The following is a 27,761-nucleotide window of genomic DNA, read 5'->3' on the forward strand; positions in this document are numbered from 1 at the left end:
TTTAAATATCATAATTAGTCTGGATACGTTGCTGTTTATTTAGTACATTAAAAAACAATCTAGTTGGTTAGTATATACACACACACACACATATGCCACTATAATTTATAGTGCCTTTAATTGTATTTTATTGATAACGAGCAAAAAACGAAGAAAAAACAACAATGTACTGTGAATATTCGATACACAATCTAATTGAATGGTGAAATCAATAAATACAATTTTTTGTTTAAAAATATATGTTTGTGAATTGTTTATTTTTAAATTTACGACGGTAGTCCAGCTTAATCTTCAAATCTTATCTGGGCAGCATTTGCAGACTATGAGTTTGAGATTATTTGCGCAAAGTCTAGCGTGTGTATTTCCTCCTGATTTGGCAATCGACATACATAATTTGTTGAATTCTATAAGCTCTTGACTTTTACAGTAGTCGTCTTACTGATATCAGAAAATGTAATGGCGAAAACAGCAGATATATGATTTGACCTTCACTGCCGCTTTATATTATCTAGTTCATTCACATCATAGTTTTTAGACGCTTGATATTAAACTTAAGGCAATACTTAACTTACTTCTTGGGCTAGACAAGACAACACTTTATGATAACAGGTAGACAGAACCACAAACTTAGTCAGTGCTGATACGGGAGCAATCGATCTTGACCTGGTGACGAACTATGCAGAACTGACCTGCAGCAGCTGCTTGCACTAAGCCAAAGGCCAAGGGCAAGCAACTACACATACGAACTAACAAACTAAGAGAGATAGAGAGCGTATGATAAACAAATTGTTATTAGAGTTACGTTGCTTGCTCTGAGCATATTTGAATAAGCGGGAGAGTCTGATTACCATACTTATACTTATAAAAATTCGTTTTTTTTTTATAAAATTACATTCGTTTAATACATTTTAAAACATTAAATAATTTTGAATCTTCGCGCGTCTACAGCATACACTCTGATAGAGATCTGGTCACACAGCTAAATGGGCTCGATAGCTTTAGCTTTGATATCGATCACAGCTAATAAGATTTGTTTACGTTGTTTACGTGGTTTGCTTTTGCTAAATAATATCAAACGAATTGTAATTAAACGCTAAATTTGTGAATAATTTGTTTATAATTTGCGTGTTATTACCAAGTATTAACTTAGTAACAAGTGCTTAAGTTTAAATACTGCGCATGCGCCACTTGTTTGGCTTCAACAATTAATTATTTAATATAACAACAACACACAAAAGCAAAAACTAACTTCACTTCCACACACAAACACACACCCCGAGACGCAAACACTTGGAATATACATTTACGGGCCATGCGTTAAACTGAGTGTGCGCAATGCTGCTCAGCGAGCTGCACTTTTGGACAACGCTGCAGGTGCGCATCAAGAGCAGCGACTTGGGCGCCTTTCACTACACGCACCAACGAGAGCTCTCGCAGGAGCTGCCGTCGCTGGCCAAGCGTGAGTACACCGAACGACGCAATGGACTGGCGGTGCTTAAGAACAGTCGCAAGGCGGCGGGCAGGCTAAAGGATAATTTGAAAAGGCTCGAGGATCTGCTGCGCACACATAAGCTGGTGCATTCGGAGTGGCAGGATGCGGCGCAGGTGTTGCTGCTCTTTGACAATGGCATCATTACACACATATGCGTTGACATATATACGGGCGACATGCTGCGCATGGTCTTTGACAAGTATCTAGTTGGGAAATTAGCTGCCGAGGTCATTACCGATGGTAAGTGTGTGTGTGTGTGAGTATAAAAATGTGTGTATGCGTGTGTTAGTTGGAGAAATTTGCATTTGTAACAACGCTGGCACTTTCCCACAACAACACAGCAAACAAGCGCATAATATATGCCACATGCAATTATTGTAATTTTTAATTAAACTGAACGCGCGCGCTTTCATGTTTTGTTTATACACTTTGTCTACTTGGTTTTGTTTTTTTGCAGCATTTTTTACACGCTCCCACATAGTCTTGGCCTACAATACCAATCAGCTGACGGTGGTGCATTTGCAGCGTCCCAACCAGCGTCCGTTGGGACCGGAGAAGATTGCCAACATGGATGCGCGCATATTTCATGTGATTATTCCAGGCGCCAGTGAGCGTAAATTAGCACGCCATCTAACGGTGAATGGCAGCTATGATTTATTTGTGGTATGGACACAATCCTCACAGAACGAGGTATACCCCTGGCGACCCACAGTACGCGATCAGGATCGCGCCAACATACATATATTCAAAATCAAAGGGTACGTTAAACTGCAGCATAAATAATAACTCTTATAAATCTACCGTACTTGCAGCATTGCAGCTGGAATCCTTGGCCATATTGCTGGTCAGAGAACGATCCACTTTGTGTTGACTTTTTGCGCAGCTCGGAGAATCAGCTAATTACGTTGGAACAGAAAGTATCGCGTAAGGGTGACATCAGCGCTGAGATCTGCTCCTATGAGCTTGCCACTGGCAAAATGCAACGCACTGCAATTACCTCCATTGCCATGGGCACACAAATCTGTTGCTTTGCATTCAGTCCGGATCAGGAGAAACTCTTTCTGGGCAGCATTGATCGCAACATTTGTCTGCATGATCTGGTGCTGCAGACCACGAAGTATGTCAATCAAATTGAACTTGTGCCCACACAATGCGCTTGGCACTGCGACTCGGCGCTACTTTGCGTGGCCAACGAGCGCTCCGTGCTGCAGTGCTTCGATCTGGCGCTGGCGCCCATAGGCAATCAGTTGCTTAGTGAGAATGTCACACCGGTCAGTCTGCTGGACTTGTCGCATTATTTTACAGCACAGCCAACTCTACTGAGCATTGCTTTCAGTGGGAAGCCGGACTTGGCTAACTTCACGCACAAATATGCACAAACAGATTGCTTGCTGCTTCTGTTGTACGAGCAGGGTCCGTTGGCTTGCATGCGTGTCTTTGGCGGCGCTGGCATGCGCGGCGATATACACAACTCTGGACTGACGGCGGATGTTATTGCGGACAAGTATCTGCGTCTGCAGCAGCCGGAGCGCGCAGTCAATGTGCTGGCCGCACTCAACTGGGAAACCTATGGCGCCATGTGCCTGATAACGCTGCATAAGATAGCCAACTATATATTCTTTGCCGGAGATCAGCGACGTGCGCGCATTGAGCTTATGGCCAGAGCTTTGAAGACATTTGCTCATACGCTTAGCGAGGATACCAAGGATGAGTTCAGCGATCAGGTCTATGATCTAAAGCGACGTTTCTGCTTTTTTCTGCTACGGAAAAATTTATTTAGTGAAGCCTTTGAAATGGCACAGGACATTGGGGATTATGATCTGTTTATGGATCTTTACAACTTGACCAAATGCATTGCCAGTCTGCGTGAGCTGGCCCAAGCTGCATTTGGCCAGGCGGCCGCCATAGTGCACGATGAGGAGCCAGAGCTTGCTATTGCACAACTGTGTGACTTGCGTCCGGATTCTGTCTGCTCGCAGTCCAGTTATTCCTCACCCAGTCAGCAGGCGTTGAAAAATTATGTGCCACCCTTGCCCTCGTTCAAGTCGAAGATATTTAATGCTGAAATGATTAAAATCAATATACCCAAGCCGGAACTGCGTCCTGTAATGCCGGAACTGCGCACCTCCAAGCTGAGCAGCGCTGCCACTGCCAGCTCCTTGGTGGCCCTGGCTATGAAAAGCGGTAGTCAGACATTAGTGAAACCGCCTAACCTGAATGGAAATGGCTGGTCGCATGATGTGCCAGATCAAACAGTGGGTCTGCCTTTGCCAAGCAGCAGTCAGCTGCGACCGTCTGGCTTGCATGAACTAGAACCTCAACCCATGCCGCTGCCGTCTTTAGCGCTAATGCCAACTCAAGCTGCGCCACCGCCTGCTTATCATCAGCCTAAGTTCTATCAGCATCCGCTTGTCTCGGGCAATATACCTGCCATGCTGCCGACGCTAAGCAATGAGGATCATCAAAAGCGTTTGCTTATGAAGAAACCCACTGCTTCCATACTCTCAAATCCAGCAGCAACGCCAGCCAATGGTGAAGCTGCTACGACGACTACAGTAAAAAGCGCGTCGGCTGAGAAAAACAAAGTGAAATTCTCGGACACCATACAAGTGGCCGTTGTACCGGTAAGGACTTGTGTTAACTCACATTATTACTTTATAAAATCACAACCTTTGTCTTACTAGGAAATACCACGCAAGGAGAAGCCGCTGCCGCCCAAACGTAATGGCTATTCACGTCCAGCAGCGCGGCATTTAAATCCACGCAAGGAGCTGGCTGATAGTCTGCCGCTTTGCCATCCCAATGATGAGTACTTAAAGGATTTTAATCCAATTACCACAAGTAAGTTTGTGCACTTCTACAGTTCTCGCAATTTAATATTTATGAACTGCTTTTGTAGATGTCAGCAAGCCTCCCTCACGACGACGCGAGGAGGATTCCAGTAATAACAAAACAGCAGCAAACAGCTCTTCAACTTCCTCCATTAAGGTGGTCCATTTTGGCGTTGTCTAAACAAATACTCTATAGTGCAATTAAAATAGTTTATATATTTATAGCTTAGTGTACGTCTTCCAATTGTAAACGTTGCCGTCCAGTTAAGTGCAAAGCTTTAAATAGAAACGTTTCTGCATAATTTTTTACTCAAAAAAAAAACTTGTATTATGCCAAAATTATTTCTTTTTTGTGGGGGTGGCGCCGCCCATGCGTTCTAGCTCAGTTTTAAGATCGAGCAGTTCTTTGTCAGGCACATAACGACGCTCATCATGGTCATCCGTATGCTCGGCAACTGTTAATTGTACACCTTCTGGTAGCGCTGCTTGCGCAATTCTTAAAAATTGTGGATACTGTGGCGCATCTACGTTGTTCAGTTGCAGATTGCGTTCGTAGGTGGTTAACTTGTAGTCGGCTTCAATGACTGTAGAGTTAGGTCGCAGACGTTGCACCTGTGTCTGCTGCGGCGGCAGGGCATAGCAGTCGGATACGTCCATGGCAAGGTATTCCGCGACACTATGCAGAAAGCGTTGATAGCTCTCGAGCAGTGGGTAGTCATAGCCTTTTATCTGTACGTTAAGGCACTCTATTTGTGGAAATTTCGGCTTCAGTGACTGCAACATATAAAAATCATAAGTATTTTTAATTATTTCATTAGTAAAATTTATAAACAACCTCCAGGTAGTCCGGCTCGTAAACAGAATAGCTGCTTGGTCGAGTTGCTGTGTATGTGGGCTTTGGCAGCAGCAGCGGGGCACGCAACGACAACAATAGTTTCTTTTAATTGTTATTTACTCGGCGCAACATTTTAGTAAAATTTAAAACAGTGTGCAGGTTATGTCACAAACAGCTGTTGCTCTGTTATGTGGTGGCAGGCTTTTCGATTTGAATTGGGAGTCGGCATCACTGCTGTTAACAAACTCGAATGCTTTAACAGTGACTTAACATAAGTAGAATTGTGCCGAAATAGTTGCAGGTGTTGATAAATTTGTATAATTAATAAATAAAACATTAAAATTAGCTTAAAATAATAGCAGCACAGTATCAAAATGGCACAAATGGATATGGAATTGAAGAAAGTAAGTGGCTAAACTTAAAAACGCAAATTGCAATGTGACTGTCTTACTCATGCTGTTGCTGCTTTTTTTTCTAACCCAAAAGGCATTTACTGAGATGCAAATAAACAAATTGGAGACAACGAAAAAGATCAATATGATTGACATGAAATGTGACATGGTCAAGACGGGAAAACACAAGTACACGTTAACTGAAAAGGGCACCAGCAATCTGACAGACGATACGAGGTAAATGCAAAGGAGTACATGAGGGATTGACTCAGTTTAATGTGTCTGCTTTATATATTTAAGGGTCTACTTATCTGTTGGCCGTATGTTTTTGTTAACCGACGTGCAGAACATGCGCGAGGAGCTGAAAGGCAAGCAGGAGAAATGTGATAAGGCCATTGAGCTGCTGGAGAAAAAGAAGGAATTTCTGCAAAAATCGCTTAAGGATCAAGAGGATGGCCTTCGTGAACTGGTGCAGCAGCGCAAGGACGCAGATGGAACAACTAAATAAGCATTTATTCCCCTTGAAATCAGTTGTCAGTTCTCAGTTTCGCATTTAAGACACAGCATGCGCTATTTATTTTCAACAAAATGGTCAAAATTAAAATTTGCATAACTTACAAACTCGTTACCCAAATTTCGTTCATGCTCCGGTCTAAAGCTGCATTTGTGTATGGGTAAGCAGGCAGTCAGCCAAGGCTCTACCACTTCTCCGGAGCAAAAGATCAGTTTGGAGTCAGTGCTCCTTTGCAAATTTCTTATGATTTTGGACATTTTAGTCATGCATTCCTCTGATAAAAAAGGTGGATCGGCTATAATTAAATCATAGCATTTGTGGTGTTCCAAGAGATAATCTGTAGTTGTATCCACTTCGTTAAAGTCATAAAGTACAAAATCGGATCCAAAGGCCGCAAATCTTTGATCATACTCAAAGATATTTACGTTGCTGTGTACATCTTTGATTGTCGGATACAGTGAGGGGCAGGAGAGCAAAGCTATACGAAAGTTTGTATGGTCCTTAGATTCCTTTACTATTTTGTCTACAGCCTGACCCATGGCAGCTTTCGTTGCTGCACTGTACCAAAACTGGCTAAGTTGCTACAAATAATAAAACTATAAGCGAATGCAATAACGAATTTGGCAAAACTTTACCCAATCCTCTTCGAACTGTGCATCCTTGCCGGTTTTGTGTTTCACTTGCTCTTCTTCTTCACGTTCACGCTGTGAGCGCTCCGATAGAAATTCGTTTAATATGGCTAGTGTATCCGCCGGCAAAGCAATTTCATCGTCCTCCATCATACAACGTGTTTTTGTTTATATTAATTTAACATGATGAATTGAGTTAACATAAACTGCATATTTACAGTAAGTTAACAGCTACTTTAAAAAAATGTAGTTCGATCTCATTACTTCTATCGTTATGTCATCGATATTTTTAAATTGCATAGCGCGCATCTCTAGCTACAATTGTGAATGAATTCTTAATTATTTTAATATTGAAACTCTATATTAACGCTGTGCGTTAGATAAATAACACTGGTAAGCTGAAAAAGCGCTTCACGTTGGTATTGAGTGTGTGTGAGTGTAGTGTAAAATAGTATAAATAATGTATGTTTGCACTGGTTTTAAATAAGCTGTTGCTTACTTTCTTTACACGATAAGCGCATTGGAAATGAGGAAGGAGGAGGGGCTCCACACACAAAATAAGAAAAAATAAATGAAAAGTGCGCTCTCAACGGTTAATAACCTAATTTGCCCTGATACTATATATGAATGTATATATGTATATGCATTATGCATGTCTGTGGGAAAAATATGCAGGTTGACAGTTTTGTTCTAGAATTGGCTGGCCGGCGATTTTATTTGTAAAAAAAAAAGAACTGAGGAAGTGTTTAATTTTGAATTTTACATGATTTGTGGAAGTAATGTACACATTGTACCTTGGAGTGTGCTTTATTGTTTTATGTGTGAATGAGTTCAACGCGGTCTAGCAAAATTAAAACACACCTTTTGGGCTTTTAAATTTAAGTGTGTTTATCTCTGACGTGTTCCTCGTGGTCTGACCCTGTGACGTCACATTAAGTGCGTGTACTTGACAAAATTTTCATCATATTAATTTAACCAATATAAGGCATACATTCAAATGCATATACAATATCCTTCACACGAGTCCTTCAGGCACATATTTAATGAGCAATTAGACTAAATAACTTGACCCAGTTTTATTCAAAAAGGACATTAAAACAAAATCAATAATTATATACTGCACTTGCTACAGCTGTCTCTCTTTTTGATTAAAACGTATTACTATTGACTAGCTGTTGCGCCGTCGTATTCATCAATAACTTTGCGCTCCCACTCTCTTTCTCGCTCTTCCCATCCACCATAGCTCTCTCGCGCGCCTGGCCACCTGTTTATCTAATACAGCGGTAACATTTTGATAATGTGTGCGTGTCTGTCTGTGTAGCTTTGTTGATATTTTGACGTGTAGTTTGTATTTCGTAACGACATGCACATTGCTGCTTACATTACGTTGCTTCTCATCGTAACGTAGTCTGTGTAATTGTAGTTAAGCTCTGGCTTAACAATTTACAGTTTGAGCTCGCTAAAAACAATACTCGACGCTTAATTGTTTTGCTTCATAAATTTAAACATTACAGTAAATTTAGTTTAATATAAATCTAAACTTTCGTTGCAAATTGCACAAAACTTTTGACTTTAATTGCAGCAAGTGAACTTAACGGCCTGAACCATACATTAACGCCACTTTTTGGCCAAGTCGTCTACGCCTTCATCGTTAAGTGTGTGTGTGTGTGTCTGCAACTTTCCATTCAACTGGTTTTTTTTATTTGTTTGTAGTCTCTTGTCTGTTGTCTTTATTTACCAACAACAACAATGTGTTTTTATGTGAATTTCAATTGAAAAAAGAAGCGAGCTTGTGCCATTTAAGGGACACTAAACTGACAGTCGGTGGCTTTAAATGTTGCTTTGTGGCCTAGTGCAGGTTTTTGCGAAGCCATAAGTAAAATAATTATTTACAGCTGCGACGTGTACTTTATGCATTTAAAATATATATTATTATATTTTAATTGCGCATGACGTGTTGCTTTGTTTTTAAACAAAATACTTGCTAGCTCATTGGCATAACGATTAGGCCAAATTTACTCAGGCCTGCAAATCGACGCTAAGTGCATTATCACAAAATTTATCAGCAAGCGACTCATAAATACTTACAACTGTATAAATAACTTTTCATCAGTCAACACATACATCAAATAAATTGTTTCAAAATTTCAACTCTCCTAACTCAACAATAAAATTGCGGCTTGTTGTCGTGGCCAATTGCCGGGCAGCTTATCAGACTGCCAACGATTAACTTGAACAATTGATAAGACGTCGCTATGTTTGCCACTGATAACAAGTATACAAACTTAACTAAATGGCTTAGTAAATGCGAAATTCATTCTCTACTTGCAGAAACAGTCATACCTTTGAGAAGAAAATGAGCGCGAGCACCGAACAGCCACCGCGCTTTGATAGCGCCAATGAGAACGCTACAAATGAGAACGCCACAAATGGTGGCACACAGCAGGGACAGCAAGATCAGCAGCAGCAGCAACAACAACCGCAGACACAAAACGCAGCAGCCAAATTGTTGCAACATTTTCAAACAAATCGCATTGATTCAGCACTTTGGGCGCTGCGCTTGCTCGTCATTTTGTTTACCATCAGCTATGTGTTGCCAATCTTCACGTAAGTGCATTGCATTGCATTCAATTTCAATTAACAATTATTAACGGCTTACTTGTGTTGCAGCTCACAGCAAAGCGCATTTAGCAAGGTGCTGTTGGCTAATGCGGCAATCTCTGCATTGCGTTTGCATCAACGTGTGCCTGCGTTTTCGTTTAGTCGCGAATTTCTGGCACGTTTGTTTGCCGAAGACTCGTGTCATTATATGATGTACTCGTTGATCTTCTTCAGCATTCGTCCCACATTGCTGGTGCTCATACCAGTGGCATTGTACTCTGTGCTGCATGCCTCAAGCTATTCGCTCAAGCTGTTGGATGTAAGCAAAAAGCAAATCGCAGTAGCTTATTTGATTAATATGTGTGATTTGTCTTGCAGCTAATCGGTCAGAACTCTTGGTGGGGTGCACGTTTCATCATCTCCATTGTGGAGTTCCAGGCTGCGAACATATTGAAGGCCACCGCTTTCTGCGAAATCTTCATTATGCCCTATGCCATTGTTATGACTTTCATGTAAGTCATCTTATCTGCTTATTGCTTTACATGTTCTTATGCTTAGCTGCTTATCTTATAGGAGCCACGCTGGTTTGATGACGCCCATCATGTACTATCACTACCTGGTCATGCGTTACAGCTCACGTCGCAATCCCTACCCACGCACCGCTTTCGCCGAGCTGCGCATCACCTTTGAGGCGCTCGCCGCCCGCTCACCACCCGCTATTGGCAAAGTCATACGCGGTGGCATTGGTTTCGTCAATCGCTTGGCGCCGCAGCCACAGCCTGCGCCCACACAGTAGACATGACAGCAGCAACAACAACAACAGCAACAATAAGAACAACAGCATAATAAGCTAAAGTTTAAGCCTATTTAAAAGAGTACGCACGAGTTTAGGGTTCATTTTACATTTTGCATTATTTCTTTAATAACTTGCTTATACATATTTTTCCAATTTCTCAATTCGCTTTTGTACATTTGCTTTTGTTGGGCATTTAGTTAAATTATTTTTATGTATTTTTTGCTCTCGTACATTGCACACAAAGTGTGCCCGGTTTTCAAATTAAATGCGCGTATTATTAAAATTAATTGCAAACAATTATAGTTTAATTTAATTGTATCCCTTGCATGTTTCATTCAAACGCAAATAATGTTGTTTTAGCATATAGAAATCGGGAAATACACATTAAGTACATATTGTATTGTATTGTTTGGCAACTGAAACTAATACATATTCAACAACAAATTTATATATTTTTATTAATGTATAAGAGAACAACAGACAAGCAAGTAAAATAAAATAAAACTACAATGGGTAATTGTTTTGTTTTAATTCGCAAATGTACTAAATTGGCTAACTCTATTAAAAGTATATTGAGATATTTAAGAAGCTTTATAAAATGAATTGGATAAATTAAAGTAGAAGTAGTGCAATTGTAAGAATGAATGTTTGAGTTGTATGTATGAATAAAAATTTCATTGAAGGCTTATCCTCATAGCGGTAGTTGCATTTTCAATAAATTAAGACTCCGCTGCTAGCGTTGTTTAATCACCAATAGTCCAGGCACTACTGACCCGTTCGTGATATCAGCTTATCAGCTCAAACATTTGCTAGCGAGAGCAGCGCTGCTCACGACTTTCGCTCGTATACGATCGATCGTTTGGCTGCTGTGGCCGATAGAGAGCGTCGCCGCTTTGTCTCTGAGAGTGGGTGGGTGAGCGTTCTGAATCGATGCAGTATGTGTTGCCCAAGTAGAAACTGAACCTGACTGTCTTCGCTGCTTAGCTAAACAAAAAGCATTGAAGTTACTTTCCCACATTGCATGTTTGTATTGACTATTGTATTTAAATCATTAAATATAATTTTCTTAATAACTTAATTATTGATTTGTAAAATAGTTCGAGAACAGTTTTAATAGTATTTAATATAAATATTTTTGAGCCTTGCCTTATATTAAAAGTTTTGCTTTAACGGCTTTGAATAACTTGCCGATTTTAATAAGCGATGGCTGAAATTCTAAACTGATTACATGAATTATAAGATTCTTTTTGGAAATTTTTTAATTTTGTTTACTAAAAGCCAATTTTTAAAAAAAACCATTAATGCAAGATAATTAGATTGAGCTGCTCAAGAGTATGCTGCTGTTATTTCTAAACAATAGATGGAGCTAGCTTATTCAAAGCCCTTAAAGGTATGCAATGTAATATGCAAATTTATGAAAATTCGTTAAAGTTTATAGCTGTCAAAGCAGCTAAATATAGTTAATGACGAGCGCTACTTATTTACTTATTTTCAGAAATGCCAAACAGTCATTTCCATTTACTACGCACACACATCAATTCCCAATGCTCCATAGTGACAAAGGCGTCGGAGCGCGGCAAAGGGGAAGGGGAGTGGCAGGCCTCGCAAGTAAATTAACCAATTTAACAACAATCTCTTTATGGGTGTGTGTGTGTGTGTGTGTGAGTACCAACCACCAACCAGCATTGTAACTACGTTTTTGGGGGAGAAGCTCCACTTGCCACTCCACTCTACTTCAACACCAATAAATGTATTTTGGCTTTTAGCATGTGAGCTGCTTCCGAATTTTCTCGTAGTTCATTGAACTCTGTCGCTTTTCTTGTGCTGCGCCAAAAACGAACTTTTCTTTCGATTGGCCTAGGGAGCGGGGAGTGCGCACTCACTTTCGTTTTTGGTGAGCTGCGCGGGCTTGCGGGGAAATTTCTGCTGCCAACGTTAGTGCTACAATATTTCTTTGGGGAAGGGTCTGCCACTGGGCGGTCATTCAACATGGCTATAGGCCATCCCCCAAGTTCCACTTCTTTCAGTTGCAGAGACTCATGTTAATGTTGATGTCGATGTATTCGAACGGGTCGGGTCGGGCTGGCGCTGGCGTTGATGGTTTCATGGGGTTCTTGAACTTTCACTACCGCCCGAGATTTTGCGGCGCTCGTTTTCGTTTTAGCTTTTTCGTATATCGAATACAAACAATGTGTGTGTAAATATATATATAAATCACTTGCATACATATATATGGACAACATAATTTTGGGTTAGGATTAGATTTCGTTTAATTTTTGATCGCTTTTCACGCTGCCGAGTTTAGCGTGAAGTGCTTTCTAACTAAAACAGATTGATTTGCAGCTTCCGCTTAAGCAGACGGCTGAACTTTTATGTATTCTAGATTTCAAAGAAATAGTAATCAATATCTTGAAAGCCATTTGCTAACTAAATTATATTTTATTTACTTAAGCTTGTGCTAAGGGCAGAAAACAAAGATCTTAAAGGCTATTTGCTACAAATTAAATAGTATTGAAGTTAGCAATCACTTTATGCGTTATTTAAATTAACTAACCTTAGGTGTAGTTTTCTTTTTATGAACATTTCATTTTAAATATTTATTTTAATTCATTCGACTCTGCATAGTCAACATAAAATAAACAAATAAATAATTCTGCTTAAATTTATTTTACCTATCGCGTCTTCTTCATGTCTCTATCACAGTCTAATTAAATCTTTATTAATGTTAACCACAAATGCAGAGCACACCACATGAAATAATCAAAAGAATTAATATCATGATCCCAAATGTGGGTCAAGCCAAGTCCAGCAACAGCACAGAAATCAAATTGAACATCAAGCGACATTATGTATTACATGTCATGTCAGATAGCAACCACCATGATTAGTTATGAGGTTTAACAACATTTGAAACTTTCGGGAGACGCATAAAATTCGAAGTAAGGCCGACGCGCAATAAAACTTTTGCTGACGGCGGCTGATTATGCATTTCCACCCTCTCGCTCTTGCTCTCGGCCCCAAGCCCACAAGTGACATCATGACAGCCCACAAACCCCCCTCACGCAACTAGAAAACAGTTGCATTCGTTGTCGAAGTACAAAAAAAAAAAAACAGATACTTATAGAATAGAAAATAACAAGAACGAGCGGGCAAAACAAATTAAATTAGATAGTGAAAGTAAAAGCACAACTGAAACATAAGCCCCCAGGTTTTTTTTTTTTTGGGGTTGTCCGCTCGCTGTTTCTCGCTTCCCAGCTTGCCAGCTCGCCGCCCAAGAGGTCTTTGAACTCCACTCCAAAAATGGGTCACGCAACTTTTTTTTGGTTTTTGGAAATTTCCCTGCCCGCGTCTAACGGTGCGATTGCTGCTGCTATTGTTTGAGTTGGTGGTGGGTCTTTTCTTCTAGAGAACATTCAAATCAATTTCAATTTCAATTGCATTGCGTAGTCGCTTGGAGTTTGCGCACTTTAAACAGCTGATTGAACTCGCGATGGGGGCAAACGGGAAATTTTTCAGCGGGGGGAGAGAACAAAGCGCTGCTATGTGCGCAGGTTTGGATTAGACTGAGGGTGAATTTAATTTGCTAAACAAAACTATTTATATTCGAAATACGCAATATAGTTTAAAATAAGAAAGAATAAAACAAATGATAGTAAAATAAATTAAAAATTTATAAGCATAAACATATTTCGACTTTTGTTTAGTTCATTGCATTCATTTTCTTTATGCTTTTATTTAATTTTATTGCTAGCCATATTTATTGTATTTTTAGTTATGAAATTAAATATTTTGCTATAAATATTACAAACTAAATTGTTTATTTAATTTTATACATTTTAGCTAAAAATATAACGCACTTAAGTTATAACTGCGCACCTCAAGTTTTTTTTTTATACTTATCGTTGCTCTCAACAAAATTACGCTCAACACTCTCCGCAAAGCATTTCAAATTGCCCTGCTCTCAAATGCCCAATAAAATGTCCCGCGTAAAATTTCCCACAGATTTTGCACTCAAATTGGTTTGCACTCAAATCGCATAAAACGCTCAACACACAAATTTCCCTCCAATTGAATTTCAGATGAGCATGACATAACCGGCTGGAAGTTTGTTTATTTGTGCGTGTGCGTGCGAGAGTGTTTATGTTTGTATGTGTTTGTGTGTGTGTGTCGTTTGTTTGTTGAATACAAGTGCAGTTTGTGTGGGCCAGTGACCTCAAGTAACGGTATCCATAGTATTAGATAAGTTTGTGAGCATTTTCCTTTGCTTCTTTCAGTTTATGCTTTCGTTTCATTTTTTCGGAGCCCCCCACCTGGGCAGCAATGTTTGTTATATGTTGTTGATGATCTTTCTTGTAAGCTTTCGATGTAATTTTGTAGTTGCAGGCACTTGAGTGTTGTTAAGATGGAACCTAAGCATTCCATGCTCTTGTCAATTTTCAAGTGGAAGCACAATTTATTGTTGAACTGCAGGAAACTCCCCAAAAAAGAATTAGGTTTATACCATTTGTTGATGGATAGCAGAAAGCTCTTTTATCTTCAATCTTTATTTTCAAGCTACAGCATCTATTATTTACGCTAAGCCGGCCGGTAAACCAAAACAAGGGAAATTCTAATTAAATGCAAACAAATGAATAATAAGAAAATTGTCTTTGCAAACTTCTAAGCGAAAGTTTGAGGGGGTTGCTTGCCCTCTTGCCAATTAAGCAAGTGATGCGCATGTCAATAGGCGTGCCACCCACCCTTGCTGTAGCCAAACACCACCCCTGGTAGCCGCAAGTTGAGAAATTTTTGTGTCAAGAAAGTGAAAAGAAAATTGCAAGGTCATTGAACTTGAGCGCATAAGCAAAAGCTAAGCCGGAAAACGCAGCCCAAACCCAAAAATCAACCCCAAAGACGCGCAACGAGGCAATTTCTTTGGGTTTTTTTTTGCTGTCGGGAAAAACATATGCGTAGTAGCGCTGTCTTGACACCGAGTTTTCGGGGGTGGCTATCCACACACCTTGAGAGTCCGAAGAAAGTACGAAGGTTCGCTGGGGGTGGCAATTTGACACACATCTGAGCATAAAAACAGATAAAAGCACGGAAATGAGAGCATTAAACGCGAACTGCCGATGCTAACCTTTTGCATTGCCTTAATATAATCAAAAGGGGTAGGCAGTACTATCTAAAATCATAAAATTTGTAATTTATGTTGTGGCCAGTTGATGTTTATAGCCCCCAAAAGTTTTGTATGCCACTTTCATTTAGATAAACAGCACTAAGTGCTAGGGTGGGAAATTTGATATCTTAACTTTGCACTTTGCTTTTATAAGTGTCTAAAAATCAAACTTAGAGCGCAGTCCTATAAATACCCTTGATGCTTCAACATTATAAAAAGTACAATAATAAAACTATTAAGCAAGCTAAGTAAAGATTTAGCGATAAGCTTATTACACATAAGCAATATACATTATATAAAGAAATACATTAATAGATGCTATTAATAGATTGTAAAATTACGTTTCAAACAAAATCTATTTACATTTCCCAATGCCTGCAGGCGCACCAAAGCAAAAGAGAACTGCGTGCATCCTGCGAGCCTGTCGCACTCATAAAGTGTGTCAAGCAATTGGCCTTATTTATTGGCCATGTAGTTTGAATGTAGTGTAGGCGCCCAGCAGCATGTGCTGTTTATATATAAATAATTTCTGCTTTTTATGGACATTTTGTTGTGGCGCAAATAGCGAAATACTGAGCACATATTTCACAGCTGTAAATAGAAATGAAAGTTATAAATACGCTTGTGCCAAATGCTTGCTAATCTCTGGCACAAGTTGTATTGTTTATAAATTTGTTATCAAAGTTAATTATAGACATGTGTGCTAAACACTGTAGTTGCGATAAATTGAAAGTCTATAGGTCGCTATAGCTTGCACCCACGGCAAGTTCGAAAGTTGCACATTGATTGTTATAATTGAAGATCACTGCACGTTGCACTTGAACTCAAACAAATGAGTCAGCAGCTAATTCTTTTGTTATGACAGAATTATATTTTAGCAACTTTATGCGTTGTCGCGTGATTTCAATTTACAAAAAACTTACCAACAGTTGCTTATCTTTGCAACTTTCAAAAATATATATAGGATGTACTATAATAAATCAAAGCAAACACAGTTGCTCATTATAACAAATTGTGTGATAACAACTTATTTTTTGTTGAACAACACGTTCCGGCCATTAATACAAGTCGTTTTTCCATTGGCAAACCGAAGCAAAATTTGCTACAAAATATAAATTGCATATTTTTTGTACAGAGCGTGTCATAAACAAAGCAAACTATTGCATTTAAAATACATATCTGACGTACAAACGCCGCGACACGTGTACGATCCACGATCGATCGGCTATAGCCCAACTGCCGGCTATAGATTACACTAGCGAAAGAGTGAGAGAGTGAGAGAGAGTGCAGAGTCAATGCACGACAACTTAGCCTTGCTGTTTGCCAAGGTCGCTCATAGACTTTGCCTATACTACATCAACAATTAATCGAGTGCACTCTTACAAAGTGACCACATTGTGAGCCATAAGCGACAACGACAACTCATAAATAGTAACAATCTTCTAGCAACGTTGTTTGAGCATTTACGTAAGCCCCCATGTGCCATAAACTGCCAATCAGCTTGCATGGGGGAAGCTTGTGTCAGATATTGCTAATACGCCATGTTAGCTTTTGATACAAATTGATCGACTGTTGGTTAAAAAAATTAAATGATTAGTCTGAAAATTTAATTAGCAGTCTTAATAGATCAAAACTAGTTTCAATAGAGCGGCGTGTAAAAATATTTGTTGAGCCTAATTTATTTGTTTTTTTAGGAAAATTTGTTTGGTTGAGTTAATAAATAAAGTACACTGCAATTTATAATTTAACTTGCGCTAGATTTTAGTAAAAAAATTGCTATCTGAAAATTAAATTAATCTTAATAAATCAAAACTAGTCAACAGCAGAACGTTAAAAATATTTGTAGAGCTCAATATATGTTTATAAAAATGTATATATATTTTTTAATTTATTTTAATTAATTTTAAATACTTTTGGTTAGCATTTTCACATACCTTTAGTATTAGTTGACATTAAATAAATTAAAAGTTCATAATAACACCAACACTAATACAGCAAAGTAAATTCCATTATCCGCTACAAAGTGTAAACTAAAAGTTGTCAACTAAACTAAACAAATTATGATCTATTCTCCGGGTATTTACACTAGCTACAAATGAAATACCAAAGTTTGATTTGTTAGCAGCTTAGACAATTTTAATAAATGCAGCAGAGCCGCAAGCGGAAGTCATATTTTGTTTAAACTAAAAAGCAATACATCTAGCACTATCAGCAGTGAAATTTATTTTAAACTCAAGTTAGATAAATACGTAATTGAATAACAGTTTAAAGTGATTTTCTTGCTGACAGTTGCTAAGAAATTGATGGCTAAACTTAAGTACATAATGTGTTATAGCCACAGTCAATAAAATTGAGCTGCGAGCAAGAAGAAATATTTTGTTATTGTTGTTGTTGTACTTAAAATAATTGAAAAGGCAAACACAACACTTGATGACTTCAGATACTTGCAATGTGAGCAGAACAACACGTTTAAAAATAACTGTAAACAGGCGAATGTAGCCTAAAATGTAAAGCCAAAAAAAATAATGTAAGTTAACTCACACACACACATACAGTCAGTTACCAATACCAATGCAGGCCACGCGCAACTGTAAAGCAAACAACAAAAATCAAACAACTACAGGAGGCAGCAGGCTATAAAAAGAGATTTCATATACATATGTACAAATGTATGTATGTATATGTATACATATTTACATAGTTGGCATTGTGCTAGGGCAAGAGAGGGAGAGAGCGAGAGCGAGAGTGAAAGAGAGGCAGCTAGAGCGACATGTGCATGCGATAAAATGCAACGTGTAATATATGGCTTGGAGGCAATGCAATTGTTTGCGAACTCTGCCTATGCTCAATACACTGACAACTGCAAGAGGCTATGCAATTGTTTTCAACGCACGTGCCTGCCTATACGAGCGGTCAATGAACCACAAACAGCAGCAGCAGCGACAGCAGCAGCAACACCAAGAAGAAGCAGAAGAGCGAGCGCACCCACCAAAATCGCAACAACAGCGACAGCGACTGCAGTGAAGAGCGCACAGCGCTCTACTATTGAGTGCAAGGTCTGTAACTTAAAGAGAGAGAGCGCGGCAGAGGGAGAGCGTCGCTCTCGCGCTTGTTTTTTTTTCTTTTTGCGCCATTGCCGCGTGTAATGCAGTTATTATTGACGCAGTCTGGCCGTCGACACTCCCTCTGTCTGATATGAATATAATGCTTCTGCTTCTTCTTCTCATTGTTGTCGCTTGGCTGCTGCATTATTTTTTTATTTTTATTTTATTGGCTTGTCTGTTTGTTTGTATTAAGAAGTTACAGTACTTAAAAGTAATTTGTTGTATTCATAAATATCACGAGCGCATGCAAATTTTTTAGCAACTTCATTAGCTAAACGCTTATTTACGATTTTTACTGCGATTATGCAACAGCAAAAATTGCAGCCTGCTATAAATTATTTCAACTTAAATGCAATTTACTAAATTTTGTATGGATTGTCATTTATGACTTTGTTGAAGCTTAAAGTGCTTGCGGTATATTATTATATTCGATATGTCTGGATTATAAAAAATGCAGCTTTGCCTTAAATTAAAAGAAAATATTTAATTATACAAAATTGCAAAATAAAATATTAGCGACTAGTGCTTGAGAATTTATGTATTTGATTCGAAACGTTAATTAAATACACTAGATATGCTCTTTGTTTTTATTTTTTTGAGTACTATATTCTTTATCGCTTTAACTTAGAATAAACCAAAGCGTTATAAACGTTTTTAAATTTAAGGAAAAGATACTACAGTATTAGAATTATTCAAAATTAAAAGATACAATGCTTGAGTCTTTATCAAACAACTGACTTGAGCTTGAGTACTTCATATTTAAGTCTTAAAACTAATTCCGGCATTTTTTAATACGGGGTAATGTAAAGACAACTTGTCATATTTGTAATCATTCTATACACAAGTCATCTTTAAATGTAAATTAACCTCATTGGAGAATCTCATTGTTTTTGTTTTCGTTTGTAAATCGCCTCATCATGCTACATTTGTAATCATAAATATGCTTGTAATCTAGTAATTACAATAAATTGCTTGTTCCCAGCTTGTTGGAATTACTGAATATTAAAATGCACTAACAATAAATGGCTATGGCACTGGCATTGAATATTGTTTTATATGATAAACAAGTGGCGCATTTAAGCTATTCATATATTTTTTTTTTATACGATTCGCTGGCAGCGCACAAGTATTTGTTGAGCTCTCTACATACGTTGGGTATACAAATAGACTTTAATTACAATAACAGCAATTACAAATAGTTGAAGAAAGGCAAAATAAACTGCAATCTTGTGGCGGCGGCTGTTCAAGTGTCTGTTAACTAGAATGTAGCACGCAAATTGTGGCATAGTTAATAAATTATGCAAGCGGATGACGACCCCACAGGCCACTTCAAAAGTAATACGTAGACGTATACACAATGTTGCGTATACGTAATGTAACGTAGCACAGCGATCGCTGTGTTATCATTGTATAAATAAAGCTGTCTAAGAAACAATGTAAACAGTAGTTGGAACATTGGATACTCCAAGTAGTTCTCGCTGATAATCAAAGGCAACAAATTTGTTTCAAAACTTATTTTTTGTTAGGCACGTACTTATGTATATATACGCATTGGTCTGGCTATGATATAATAGATAAATAGGCAGATAAGATAGCGCATAAAATGTCGCAATAATTTGCGAATTTCTTATAAAACAAAAAAGTAAACCCTGCGCCCTTTTGATTTACAATGTTCTGTGTGCTTATCAATGTGGTCAACACATTAGGCCACTATCTATGACCTTAGCACGCACTCAGCGGCACACGTGATGTCAATTAAACTGATTCACATTTGAAACTGCAACAGGCCCCACTCGGCGTGGGTAATTTTGAAGTTCTACGAAAGTGTTGCAAATATATTTTTGCGTCAAAGCCCAAGCATGCAGAGCGGAAGTGTGCCAAAGGGTACGAAATGGAATGGAACACGCTTTGTGGTGAAATTGAGATAAGCGTTTAAGCAAAAGATAATTCTAATGATGAAATTACAAAATGTGTCATAAAAATAACAAAAAAAAAGAAATAGAATGAATTTGTTAATAGCAAGTAGCAAAAAAAATATTTTAAAAATTTTAAAACAATAATTAATTCAGCATATTTGACTGTTGATAAATAAAATAATTAAAAGCTACTGACAAGTTAAATTTAATTTTATTAGGTAAGCTACAGCAAAATTGAATCTATAAAAAAAGTTTCGAAAATTTTAAAACAATAGATCGATTTGAAACAAAATAATTAAGTACATATTTATATATTTAATAAATACTTGCACATTTTTGTTAAAATAATAAAACACTTAAAAAGTATTTTAAGAAACTACGAAAAATTGTAGAATTAATGTATAAATAATATTTTTAATTATTTTTAAGTAAATATGTATTAAGTTAAAGTGATGAATAAAATAAAAACAAATGCCAAAACAATTTTAAGAAGCTTCGATAATTTTAGAACTAACATAAAATTAATATTTTCAATTATTGTTTAGTAATTATGTATTTATTAAATATTTCTAAATTTTTGTATGTTCAAGTGATGAATTAAATAAATAAAAACAATTGCCAAGATCTATTTAATTTCAAGGATGTTGCTGCTGGCTACAGGAAGCTTAAAGCAGCTGAAGCTTCGCATTGACCACAACCGTTACGAACTCCGGAGCAAGCCGAACGAGTTCACGACGACGACGAGTCATGAACATATATAAGTATAAAGTTGCACATGTGCGTGTGCAGCAAGTGTCGAAAACTGTGGCACAACCTCCAGTGGCCAGTTGTTGAAAACTGTTGCATTGCCGCCACGCGGGCAACATGCTGCTGCCACGAGTGTTGCTGCTGCTGCTGCTGCGACGTTGCGCGTTGCCCTTTGCAACCGACAGCGCGTTGCAGACATTTTTGGTTTGGGTTGAAATTCTACTGTTCACGTTTTTTTTTCGGCTCGCTGCTGTTTGTGTTGGTGTTGGTCGTTGCCAGAAAAGGGATGAAGCTTCAATTTATTGCAACGTTCAGAGGCAGCGGCGTCGACTGCAGCGACTGAGGCAGCGGAAATGCTCAAAAGCTTTGCATTGGTTTCTTCTGCTGCTTTCTTCTGCTGCATTTATTCATAATGCTTGCTTAATTTTTTACGCCGAAAACGTTTATTTATGCGCAATAATTTTCATTTTTATACTGTTGTCGACTATAAATGTTGGACAGCAACAAAAGAAATACGAGGTCAATACACTGGCAATGGCAAATAATGAGTGCATTAAGTGGGAAGCAGGACCAAAAGCAGCAGCAGCGACTGTTGCAACAGCAGCAGCAGACATGAGCTATAAACTGCAAGAGGTCATTGACTTGTTGACAGCCGAATAAATGAAAATATTTTTATATACGCTTAAACGATCTTTAAATTAGAAATTTAGCTAACTACATACGTCACTAGCAAAAAAAAAAGCTGAAAAAACACAGCAACATGATAACAACAACAACAACTGTTCAAATATCAACAACATCAACTGTGATAAGCAGTCAAAGCTTTTATAACAACAACAACAATACAGGCAACAATACAAACGCCGACGACAACATTTTGTTTTTTTTTTATACGTATGCGTGTAGATATCATAATAAAAATTTTATTGAGTAAGTTGAGCGTTTGTCGCTCGCTGTTGCTGTCGCTGCGTCGCTGTCGACGCCAACGCAACAATGAGCATTGCCGAAATAAAAAATAACAAAGCAACAACAGCACAAAAATTCGTTGCGCCTGCAGAAAGAATAAAAATTTGCCTTTGCTTTTTGGTAGCTTCAGCAGCAGCAGCAGCTGCTGCCTCAAATGCCGGCTCACACACACACACACACACGCACAAGCACACACATACTGGCAAACGCAAAAAGCTTCGTTTGTATGCCTCTCATACTTGCACACGAGTCGCTTTCATTCTTCAGCTTGTCGCAGTCGCAGTCGCAGTCGCAGTCACGGCCGCCGTCGCTGCCGCTGTCGTTGTTCACTGTCAGCTGCGCAGTCAGGTTGGACTGCGCTGCCGGCGCGTTGTTCTCGGCAAATATTGAAATGGCCTGAGCCGCCATTTTCGTATTTCTCAGCGAGCTGGCGACGCGTCAACAACACAAGAATATAGAACTTTCGAAAAATTATAATTAAAAGCTTTTAATTGTGCAAAAACAAAAAGCTGCTTGCAACAAATATTAAATAAAACAATTAGCCAAGTAAATGCAAATGCATAACGTTATTTGATCTCCTGTTTGCCTTAAAACAACAAAAAAAAGTGCAATTCTTAATTAATAATGTGTGTGTCTCGTTTTTTTTTTCGCTTAATAACTAAAGACTGATTAGAGAAACTGTTTTAGCATAACAAATTACAAGCTAAAGCAAAAATAATACATAACAAAGGTGTAAGCGTGTGTGTGTGTATAAAGTATATATAGAAATATATAGTATATAACCTAGGTCAATATTGTTTATAGTGGCGACGGAATGTGCGCAGCAACAAAGCTCTAATAACTACAACAACAACAACAATCACTTTGCTGCGCAGCTATAAGCTACGCATAAAGAAATAATCAAAAGCAACAAAGATAATAAATAAGAGACTCACACACACACATACAGCGCAGCAGCTAAACGTATGTTACGGAAATTCGCAACAACAACAACAAGCTAAAATTAAACTTGAAATTAATAAATTCTATAAGGCATTGGGCATTAGACGTCAGCAGCGACGGCAATAGCGACTAAAGCTCAAAGCAGCGCCCACACACCCACACACACACACACACACAAGCAAGAGCTACGTATTTTACATAAAAGCACAAACCGCAATTATAAAACGAGCGAGCGCGCTCTCTCGTTCTGCCGCTCTCTCGCTCTCTTTCTCTTGCTGCTTCTATTGCGATTAAGAACCAAGCAACGCGCCGCTGTCAACTGTGCTCGTGTTTTTTCTTATACGATTCCAATATCAGACCGCAACGATCGCTACGTTCGCTTAGTCGTTAACGCTGTCCGGAACGTTGCGTCGCGCAACTTTAACTTTGTTCGCCCTACGCTCTCGAGTTGTTTTGTGTCTCTAACGGACTTTAAAATCCAAATCAAGTGCGGGCCGGGCGTCTTACAACACACACAGAGCCAGAGCCAGAGCCAGCAGCAAAAGCAACAGTGTGAAAGTTCTATAAACACTTGTCGTTTGCCAATATACGCGTTTGGACGTTTCACTGACGATAACAAGTGTTTTCTAAAAAAAAAAATTATATATATTAAGTAAGAGCTTTGCTTGGAATTCGCATAATTTTGGAAATTGCTTGCGGGAATTGCTTTCAACACTAGCAACATTATTGTGGATTTCTCAAGAATTTATGGTAAGTTGTTATATTTATAAATATTTTAATTTAATTTTGGCAATTAATAATAATTAATCAACTAACTTAAGTACAATTGTTATGCATTTTTGAAGAGCTCAGCTAATTTGCTTAAGCAAACTCATTGTGACAGCCACTAAATTACGCATACGCCTCGCTGACACTATAAAATTAATATCAACACTACTGACTGACTGACTGATGTTTATCTATTTCAACGATTAATGCAATATCACCACCCACTTGCTTAGCCTATCTCAATGCTGTCTCCTGATGACTCAAGGCAAATGCCAAAAACCCAAAGCAATCGCCTGGGCTGAGTCATCATGACCTAATGGGCTTTTAGTCTATTTCGGTTCTAACTATTTAAAACACTCGACTTTGATAATGATCAATCGAAGGGGTTCCCTAATGACTCATGACTCAAGCCACGCGCATGAGTCATGAGGATCAGTCCATAAATGATTTATAATAGCAACTGATAAACTGATTGCCAATTATTATATTTTAATTATTGTTACAATAATCGATTTTCAACCGATTGCCAAATTTTTGTACTTGCTCAATTTCCTTTGCTATAAACTTATTTGTGCTTTCTTCGCTTTTTTATCTATTTGCTAATTTTGTGTCTGAAGGTCAGTAACAGCGTCAAAAGCGTGCAAAACAATAATAAAAATCAAGCAGCCAACACGAAATACGAAATAAAATATCAAATTCTTGTCGCCTAGTTAATCTTGGTAATTGAAATTACGGCTCTATGTGCACCGGAAATTGCGTACAGCCGAAAAGTTATATAAAAAATGCTCTCAAAAATAAAAAATAAATAGCTATGCTATCTCAACAAGATTCAATACTTGCGTGCACTGCGAAAAAATAAAAGCTAATTAAAGCAGAATCGAATTCATATTTTAATAACAAATTCTTATGTTACTAATAAATAGTTAATGTAATATTTTCTTTGAGTGTCTTTTATGCTTATCACTCAAATCAGATAGTCTTGACTCTAGACTTTGGGGTGGGGATACGTGGGTTAACTTTTTGTCGTAGCTGCATTCATTCACGTTCCACCTGCAGTTATCAGTGGCTGATGTCTGATTCTTATCAACTTTTGATATTTAAATATATCGTGTGGTATTCGATTTTGCTAGCGCTCTTTTTTTATGAATGGCTCGTGCTGAAAGTTATTTTTTATGGACGGCTCTGTTGATAGGGCGAAAACATTGATAGTAAATAAATTTATAAGTGGCGATGGTGCGCTGATAATAAGGAGAAGTGCAAAAATAAAGCATAAAAGAATGAAAGTTACAAGTTAACTTAAGTTAGAGCTTCCCGGTTCGATAACTAAATTATGGCTTTCAATATAAACTTTGTACCATTGTTAAGCTGCAAACAAACAATTTGTTAACAACTGGCAATAAAAATCGTAAATGTACAGCTGTTTAATTGAAAGCGAAAATTAAGCAGTTAAGCTTTAAAAAATATCAAAATACAAAATAAAAACATAAATGCTTATCAGTCGAGCGAATTCCAAGAGTTAACTTTTCAAATGTATAATAATTATAAATGTTATACATAAATGGAATATCTCGTTGTTGTTGTTGTTGTGCCGAACCCTTTGCCTACCCCATTAAATTTTGTATTGCAGCAACGAAAATCAGTTGAATGTATCTGACGGATACATACAGCTAACAGATTAATTCTAACGCAAAAAGCCGGTTCGCAGACATGCGTAGACCTTCGCTTCACTGCTGTGTATGTGTGTGTGTGTATGTGTGTGTAAGCTAAGCCAACCCCTCGTTGCTGCCTCGATCCGCCATCGCTCTTGCTCTCGCGCCCTCTCTCTTGCTTTTTAGCTTATTCGTTAGAATCTTTTTCTGTAGTTTTGTTCTTGTGGCTATTCTTTCAAGTTCTTTTGCTTGTTTATATGCTTAGCACACACACACACATGTATACACACGAGGTTTTATTTCACATATGTATAAGCACAAATTTTCTTTATAAAAAATAAATAACATTTTGTTGACCTTGGCTAACAAGTTTCTGTATATTGGGCATACACGCAAATCCTATACTATATAGCTATATATACACAGTTATATACTATATAGTAGCTAGTTGTCGTTTCTTTGTTCTAATTGCCAATTCTGACTAAACAGCGCTGAGTTGTTCCTGTTGTCGTCATTCTATTGGTTTTCAATTTGATTCACACTGTGCACTGTGGTCAGGTTTTTATTTCTTCATGAATTGTGAAATTGTTGATTATATTCTCTTTTATTTGTCTTGTCGCTAACGTCGCATAAATATTATGTATTTATTTTTTCGCAGAAATCATAAGTTCCCCGCAGTTCGCTATAAGAGTTTAGTTTGTATATTTATTTAGCGATTAGCTAAAGAAGTTTGCGCCGCGTTGCCGTTTTGTAGATCTTGACAAAATAGTAATTCATATTTTGCGCTGCTTGGCCGCCATTTTATTGATTGATATCCTATACACATATGAGAAGCCCTATACTATAGCCAAACTGCAATGCTGCAACGCTTTGCTGCAGCGCTGCCGACGTCGACGCCAGCACAATCAAAAAAAATTACAGCAAGCGAAGCCAAGAGCATTAAATGTTTGCCAAGTTCAAGGACAGTTGCAGCGGCTGCGTCGTCGGCGTCAGTTTTTGACGCAAGCAGTTGGCTGTACGCGTTGCCGACTGCATTCGCCAAGCTTTTGCTCTCTCACACTCTTACGCTCTCACTCTTTTGTTATGGGCTTTCGTTTGCTTGCATTTGTTATGCGCATTTCATTTTGTTTTTTTTTTGATTGGCAACGCACTCTGTGTTCACTGTACCGAACTTCATTTGAAGGCCACAGCGCTGCTGCCGCTGCCGCTGCTGCTGCTGCTGCTGTTTGCTCGAAAATTCAAGTTCAGGGCGCAGCTGTAGCTGTTGCTTGGCAGCTGTCTGTCTCTTTCTAATGTAATTAGCATTTGCACACTAAATGCAATTTGTTCTTTTTGCTTTTTTTGCTTGCTTGCCAAAGCAATCATTTCTGTAGTCAAATAATTTGTGTGTGTTTATTTAAAAAGCTATCAATTTCTACCAAATGGACTGTTGCTTTCTCTTTCTAATGCAATACGTCAAACAACCTGTAAAACGAGTTTTGCCAAAAACAAAAAATGTTTGCAGCAAACCTGTATCAAATATAAAAGCAAGAAAAAAAGGATTGACTTGCAGCAATGGAAACTTTTTGCGCATTTTGTAGCTTCCTGCACTTAAATTCAATTGACATCCTACCAACCAAATTTAGCAGCTTAGTCATAATATTATTTCCAGCTTACCGGAAGCTCAAGCCCCCAGCACTTCTTGCTGAAAACTCACACTTGTCTGATTTATCTTATTTTTATACATTTTTCAAATGCACTTTGCAGGCAACACACCCTTTTTTTTTGCAATAATTTTTGACATTAAATTTTGTTTACTTGTTTACATATTTTATAAGCAACCAACACACATACTATATACAAAATAAACATCTCTTCCCTCATTGTCGTCGCGTTTCCCCCAAGCATACAAAGAAGAAATAAAAATTCGGCACGTAAAAAAAAAACACTTGTCTCTCTTTTTTTTTGTTTTTGCGCGTTGTCTTTGCCACGCTCATGTACTCGTATTATTTTTATATTTTGAGGTTTTCACAAAAATTTTTGTGCTTGTTGTTGTTATTCTTTGGTTGCAGTGCTGGTTGCGATCCAGGCGTCAATACGATCCCCCAGTCTGGGCAGCAGCTGAAGTTTCGACTCCAAAAGCGTCGGGGCTTCGCATTTCTTTACACACAGCCAAACAAACAAACATACATACAAATATATATATACAATACATGCATATGTATGTATCAGCGTAAGCTTTTGGTAGGTTGTTGACCCTTTTTGTTTGTCGAGCGCGGAATGAGGTTGCTTTTGTAGTCGCTTAGACTGGCGCTGAGCGCAGCGATACTTTTTTTTGGGTTTTCTTGTTGTCAGCAAGCGAGTCAAATATAAAATTTTGTAATTTTATGTTTTCGTAATCAGCAAATTATTTAACTAGCGCTTAAGCAAGCGCAAATGTAA

General features: G+C 38.1%; 5 protein-coding genes across 6 annotated transcripts; 3 read left to right on the forward strand and 2 right to left on the reverse strand.

Annotated features, from left to right (window-relative positions):
* Window positions 1–1,306: 1,306 nt before the first annotated feature.
* LOC108608440 (WD repeat-containing and planar cell polarity effector protein fritz) lies at window positions 1,307–4,520 on the forward strand. The gene is made up of 5 exons (XM_033294891.1): window positions 1,307–1,732; window positions 1,950–2,254; window positions 2,305–4,116; window positions 4,177–4,333; window positions 4,392–4,520. Exons 1-5 carry the CDS (start codon window positions 1,336–1,338, stop codon window positions 4,502–4,504), a joined length of 2,784 nt encoding a protein of 927 aa, XP_033150782.1. The 5' UTR covers window positions 1,307–1,335; the 3' UTR covers window positions 4,505–4,520.
* Window positions 4,521–4,546: 26 nt separating this feature from the next.
* LOC108608442 (39S ribosomal protein L48, mitochondrial) lies at window positions 4,547–5,387 on the reverse strand. The gene is made up of 3 exons (XM_033293859.1): window positions 5,332–5,387; window positions 5,159–5,249; window positions 4,547–5,097 (listed from the first exon to the last, which is right to left on the reverse strand). Exons 1-3 carry the CDS (start codon window positions 5,385–5,387, stop codon window positions 4,663–4,665), a joined length of 582 nt encoding a protein of 193 aa, XP_033149750.1. The 3' UTR covers window positions 4,547–4,662.
* A 145-nt stretch (window positions 5,388–5,532) lies between these two features.
* On the forward strand, window positions 5,533–6,171 carry LOC108608443 (prefoldin subunit 1). Its single transcript, XM_017999819.2, has 3 exons — window positions 5,533–5,562; window positions 5,645–5,787; window positions 5,851–6,171. Exons 1-3 carry the CDS (start codon window positions 5,533–5,535, stop codon window positions 6,056–6,058), a joined length of 381 nt encoding a protein of 126 aa, XP_017855308.1. The 3' UTR covers window positions 6,059–6,171.
* LOC108608441 (protein-lysine N-methyltransferase CG9154) lies at window positions 6,097–6,854 on the reverse strand. Its single transcript, XM_017999816.2, has 2 exons — window positions 6,700–6,854; window positions 6,097–6,645 (listed from the first exon to the last, which is right to left on the reverse strand). The coding sequence occupies exons 1-2, from the start codon at window positions 6,844–6,846 to the stop codon at window positions 6,121–6,123; spliced, it is 672 nt and encodes a 223-aa protein (XP_017855305.1). The 5' UTR covers window positions 6,847–6,854; the 3' UTR covers window positions 6,097–6,120.
* Window positions 6,855–7,040: 186 nt separating this feature from the next.
* Window positions 7,041–10,582, forward strand: LOC108599300 (Krueppel homolog 2). 2 transcript variants are annotated; one of them, XM_017986113.2, is made up of 5 exons: window positions 7,041–7,086; window positions 9,025–9,300; window positions 9,364–9,613; window positions 9,673–9,806; window positions 9,868–10,582. In XM_017986113.2, the coding sequence occupies exons 2-5, from the start codon at window positions 9,050–9,052 to the stop codon at window positions 10,088–10,090; spliced, it is 858 nt and encodes a 285-aa protein (XP_017841602.1). In that variant the 5' UTR covers window positions 7,041–7,086; window positions 9,025–9,049; the 3' UTR covers window positions 10,091–10,582. The 2 variants fall into 2 exon arrangements, with proteins under 2 accessions (XP_017841602.1, XP_017841594.1); XM_017986105.2 differs by lacking the exon at window positions 7,041–7,086 and adding an exon at window positions 8,821–8,968.
* Window positions 10,583–27,761: the final 17,179 nt, after the last annotated feature.

This window comes from Drosophila busckii, chromosome 2L (assembly GCF_011750605.1).
Source record: "Drosophila busckii strain San Diego stock center, stock number 13000-0081.31 chromosome 2L, ASM1175060v1, whole genome shotgun sequence".
In the NCBI taxonomy this organism is placed as follows: domain Eukaryota; kingdom Metazoa; phylum Arthropoda; class Insecta; order Diptera; family Drosophilidae; genus Drosophila; species Drosophila busckii.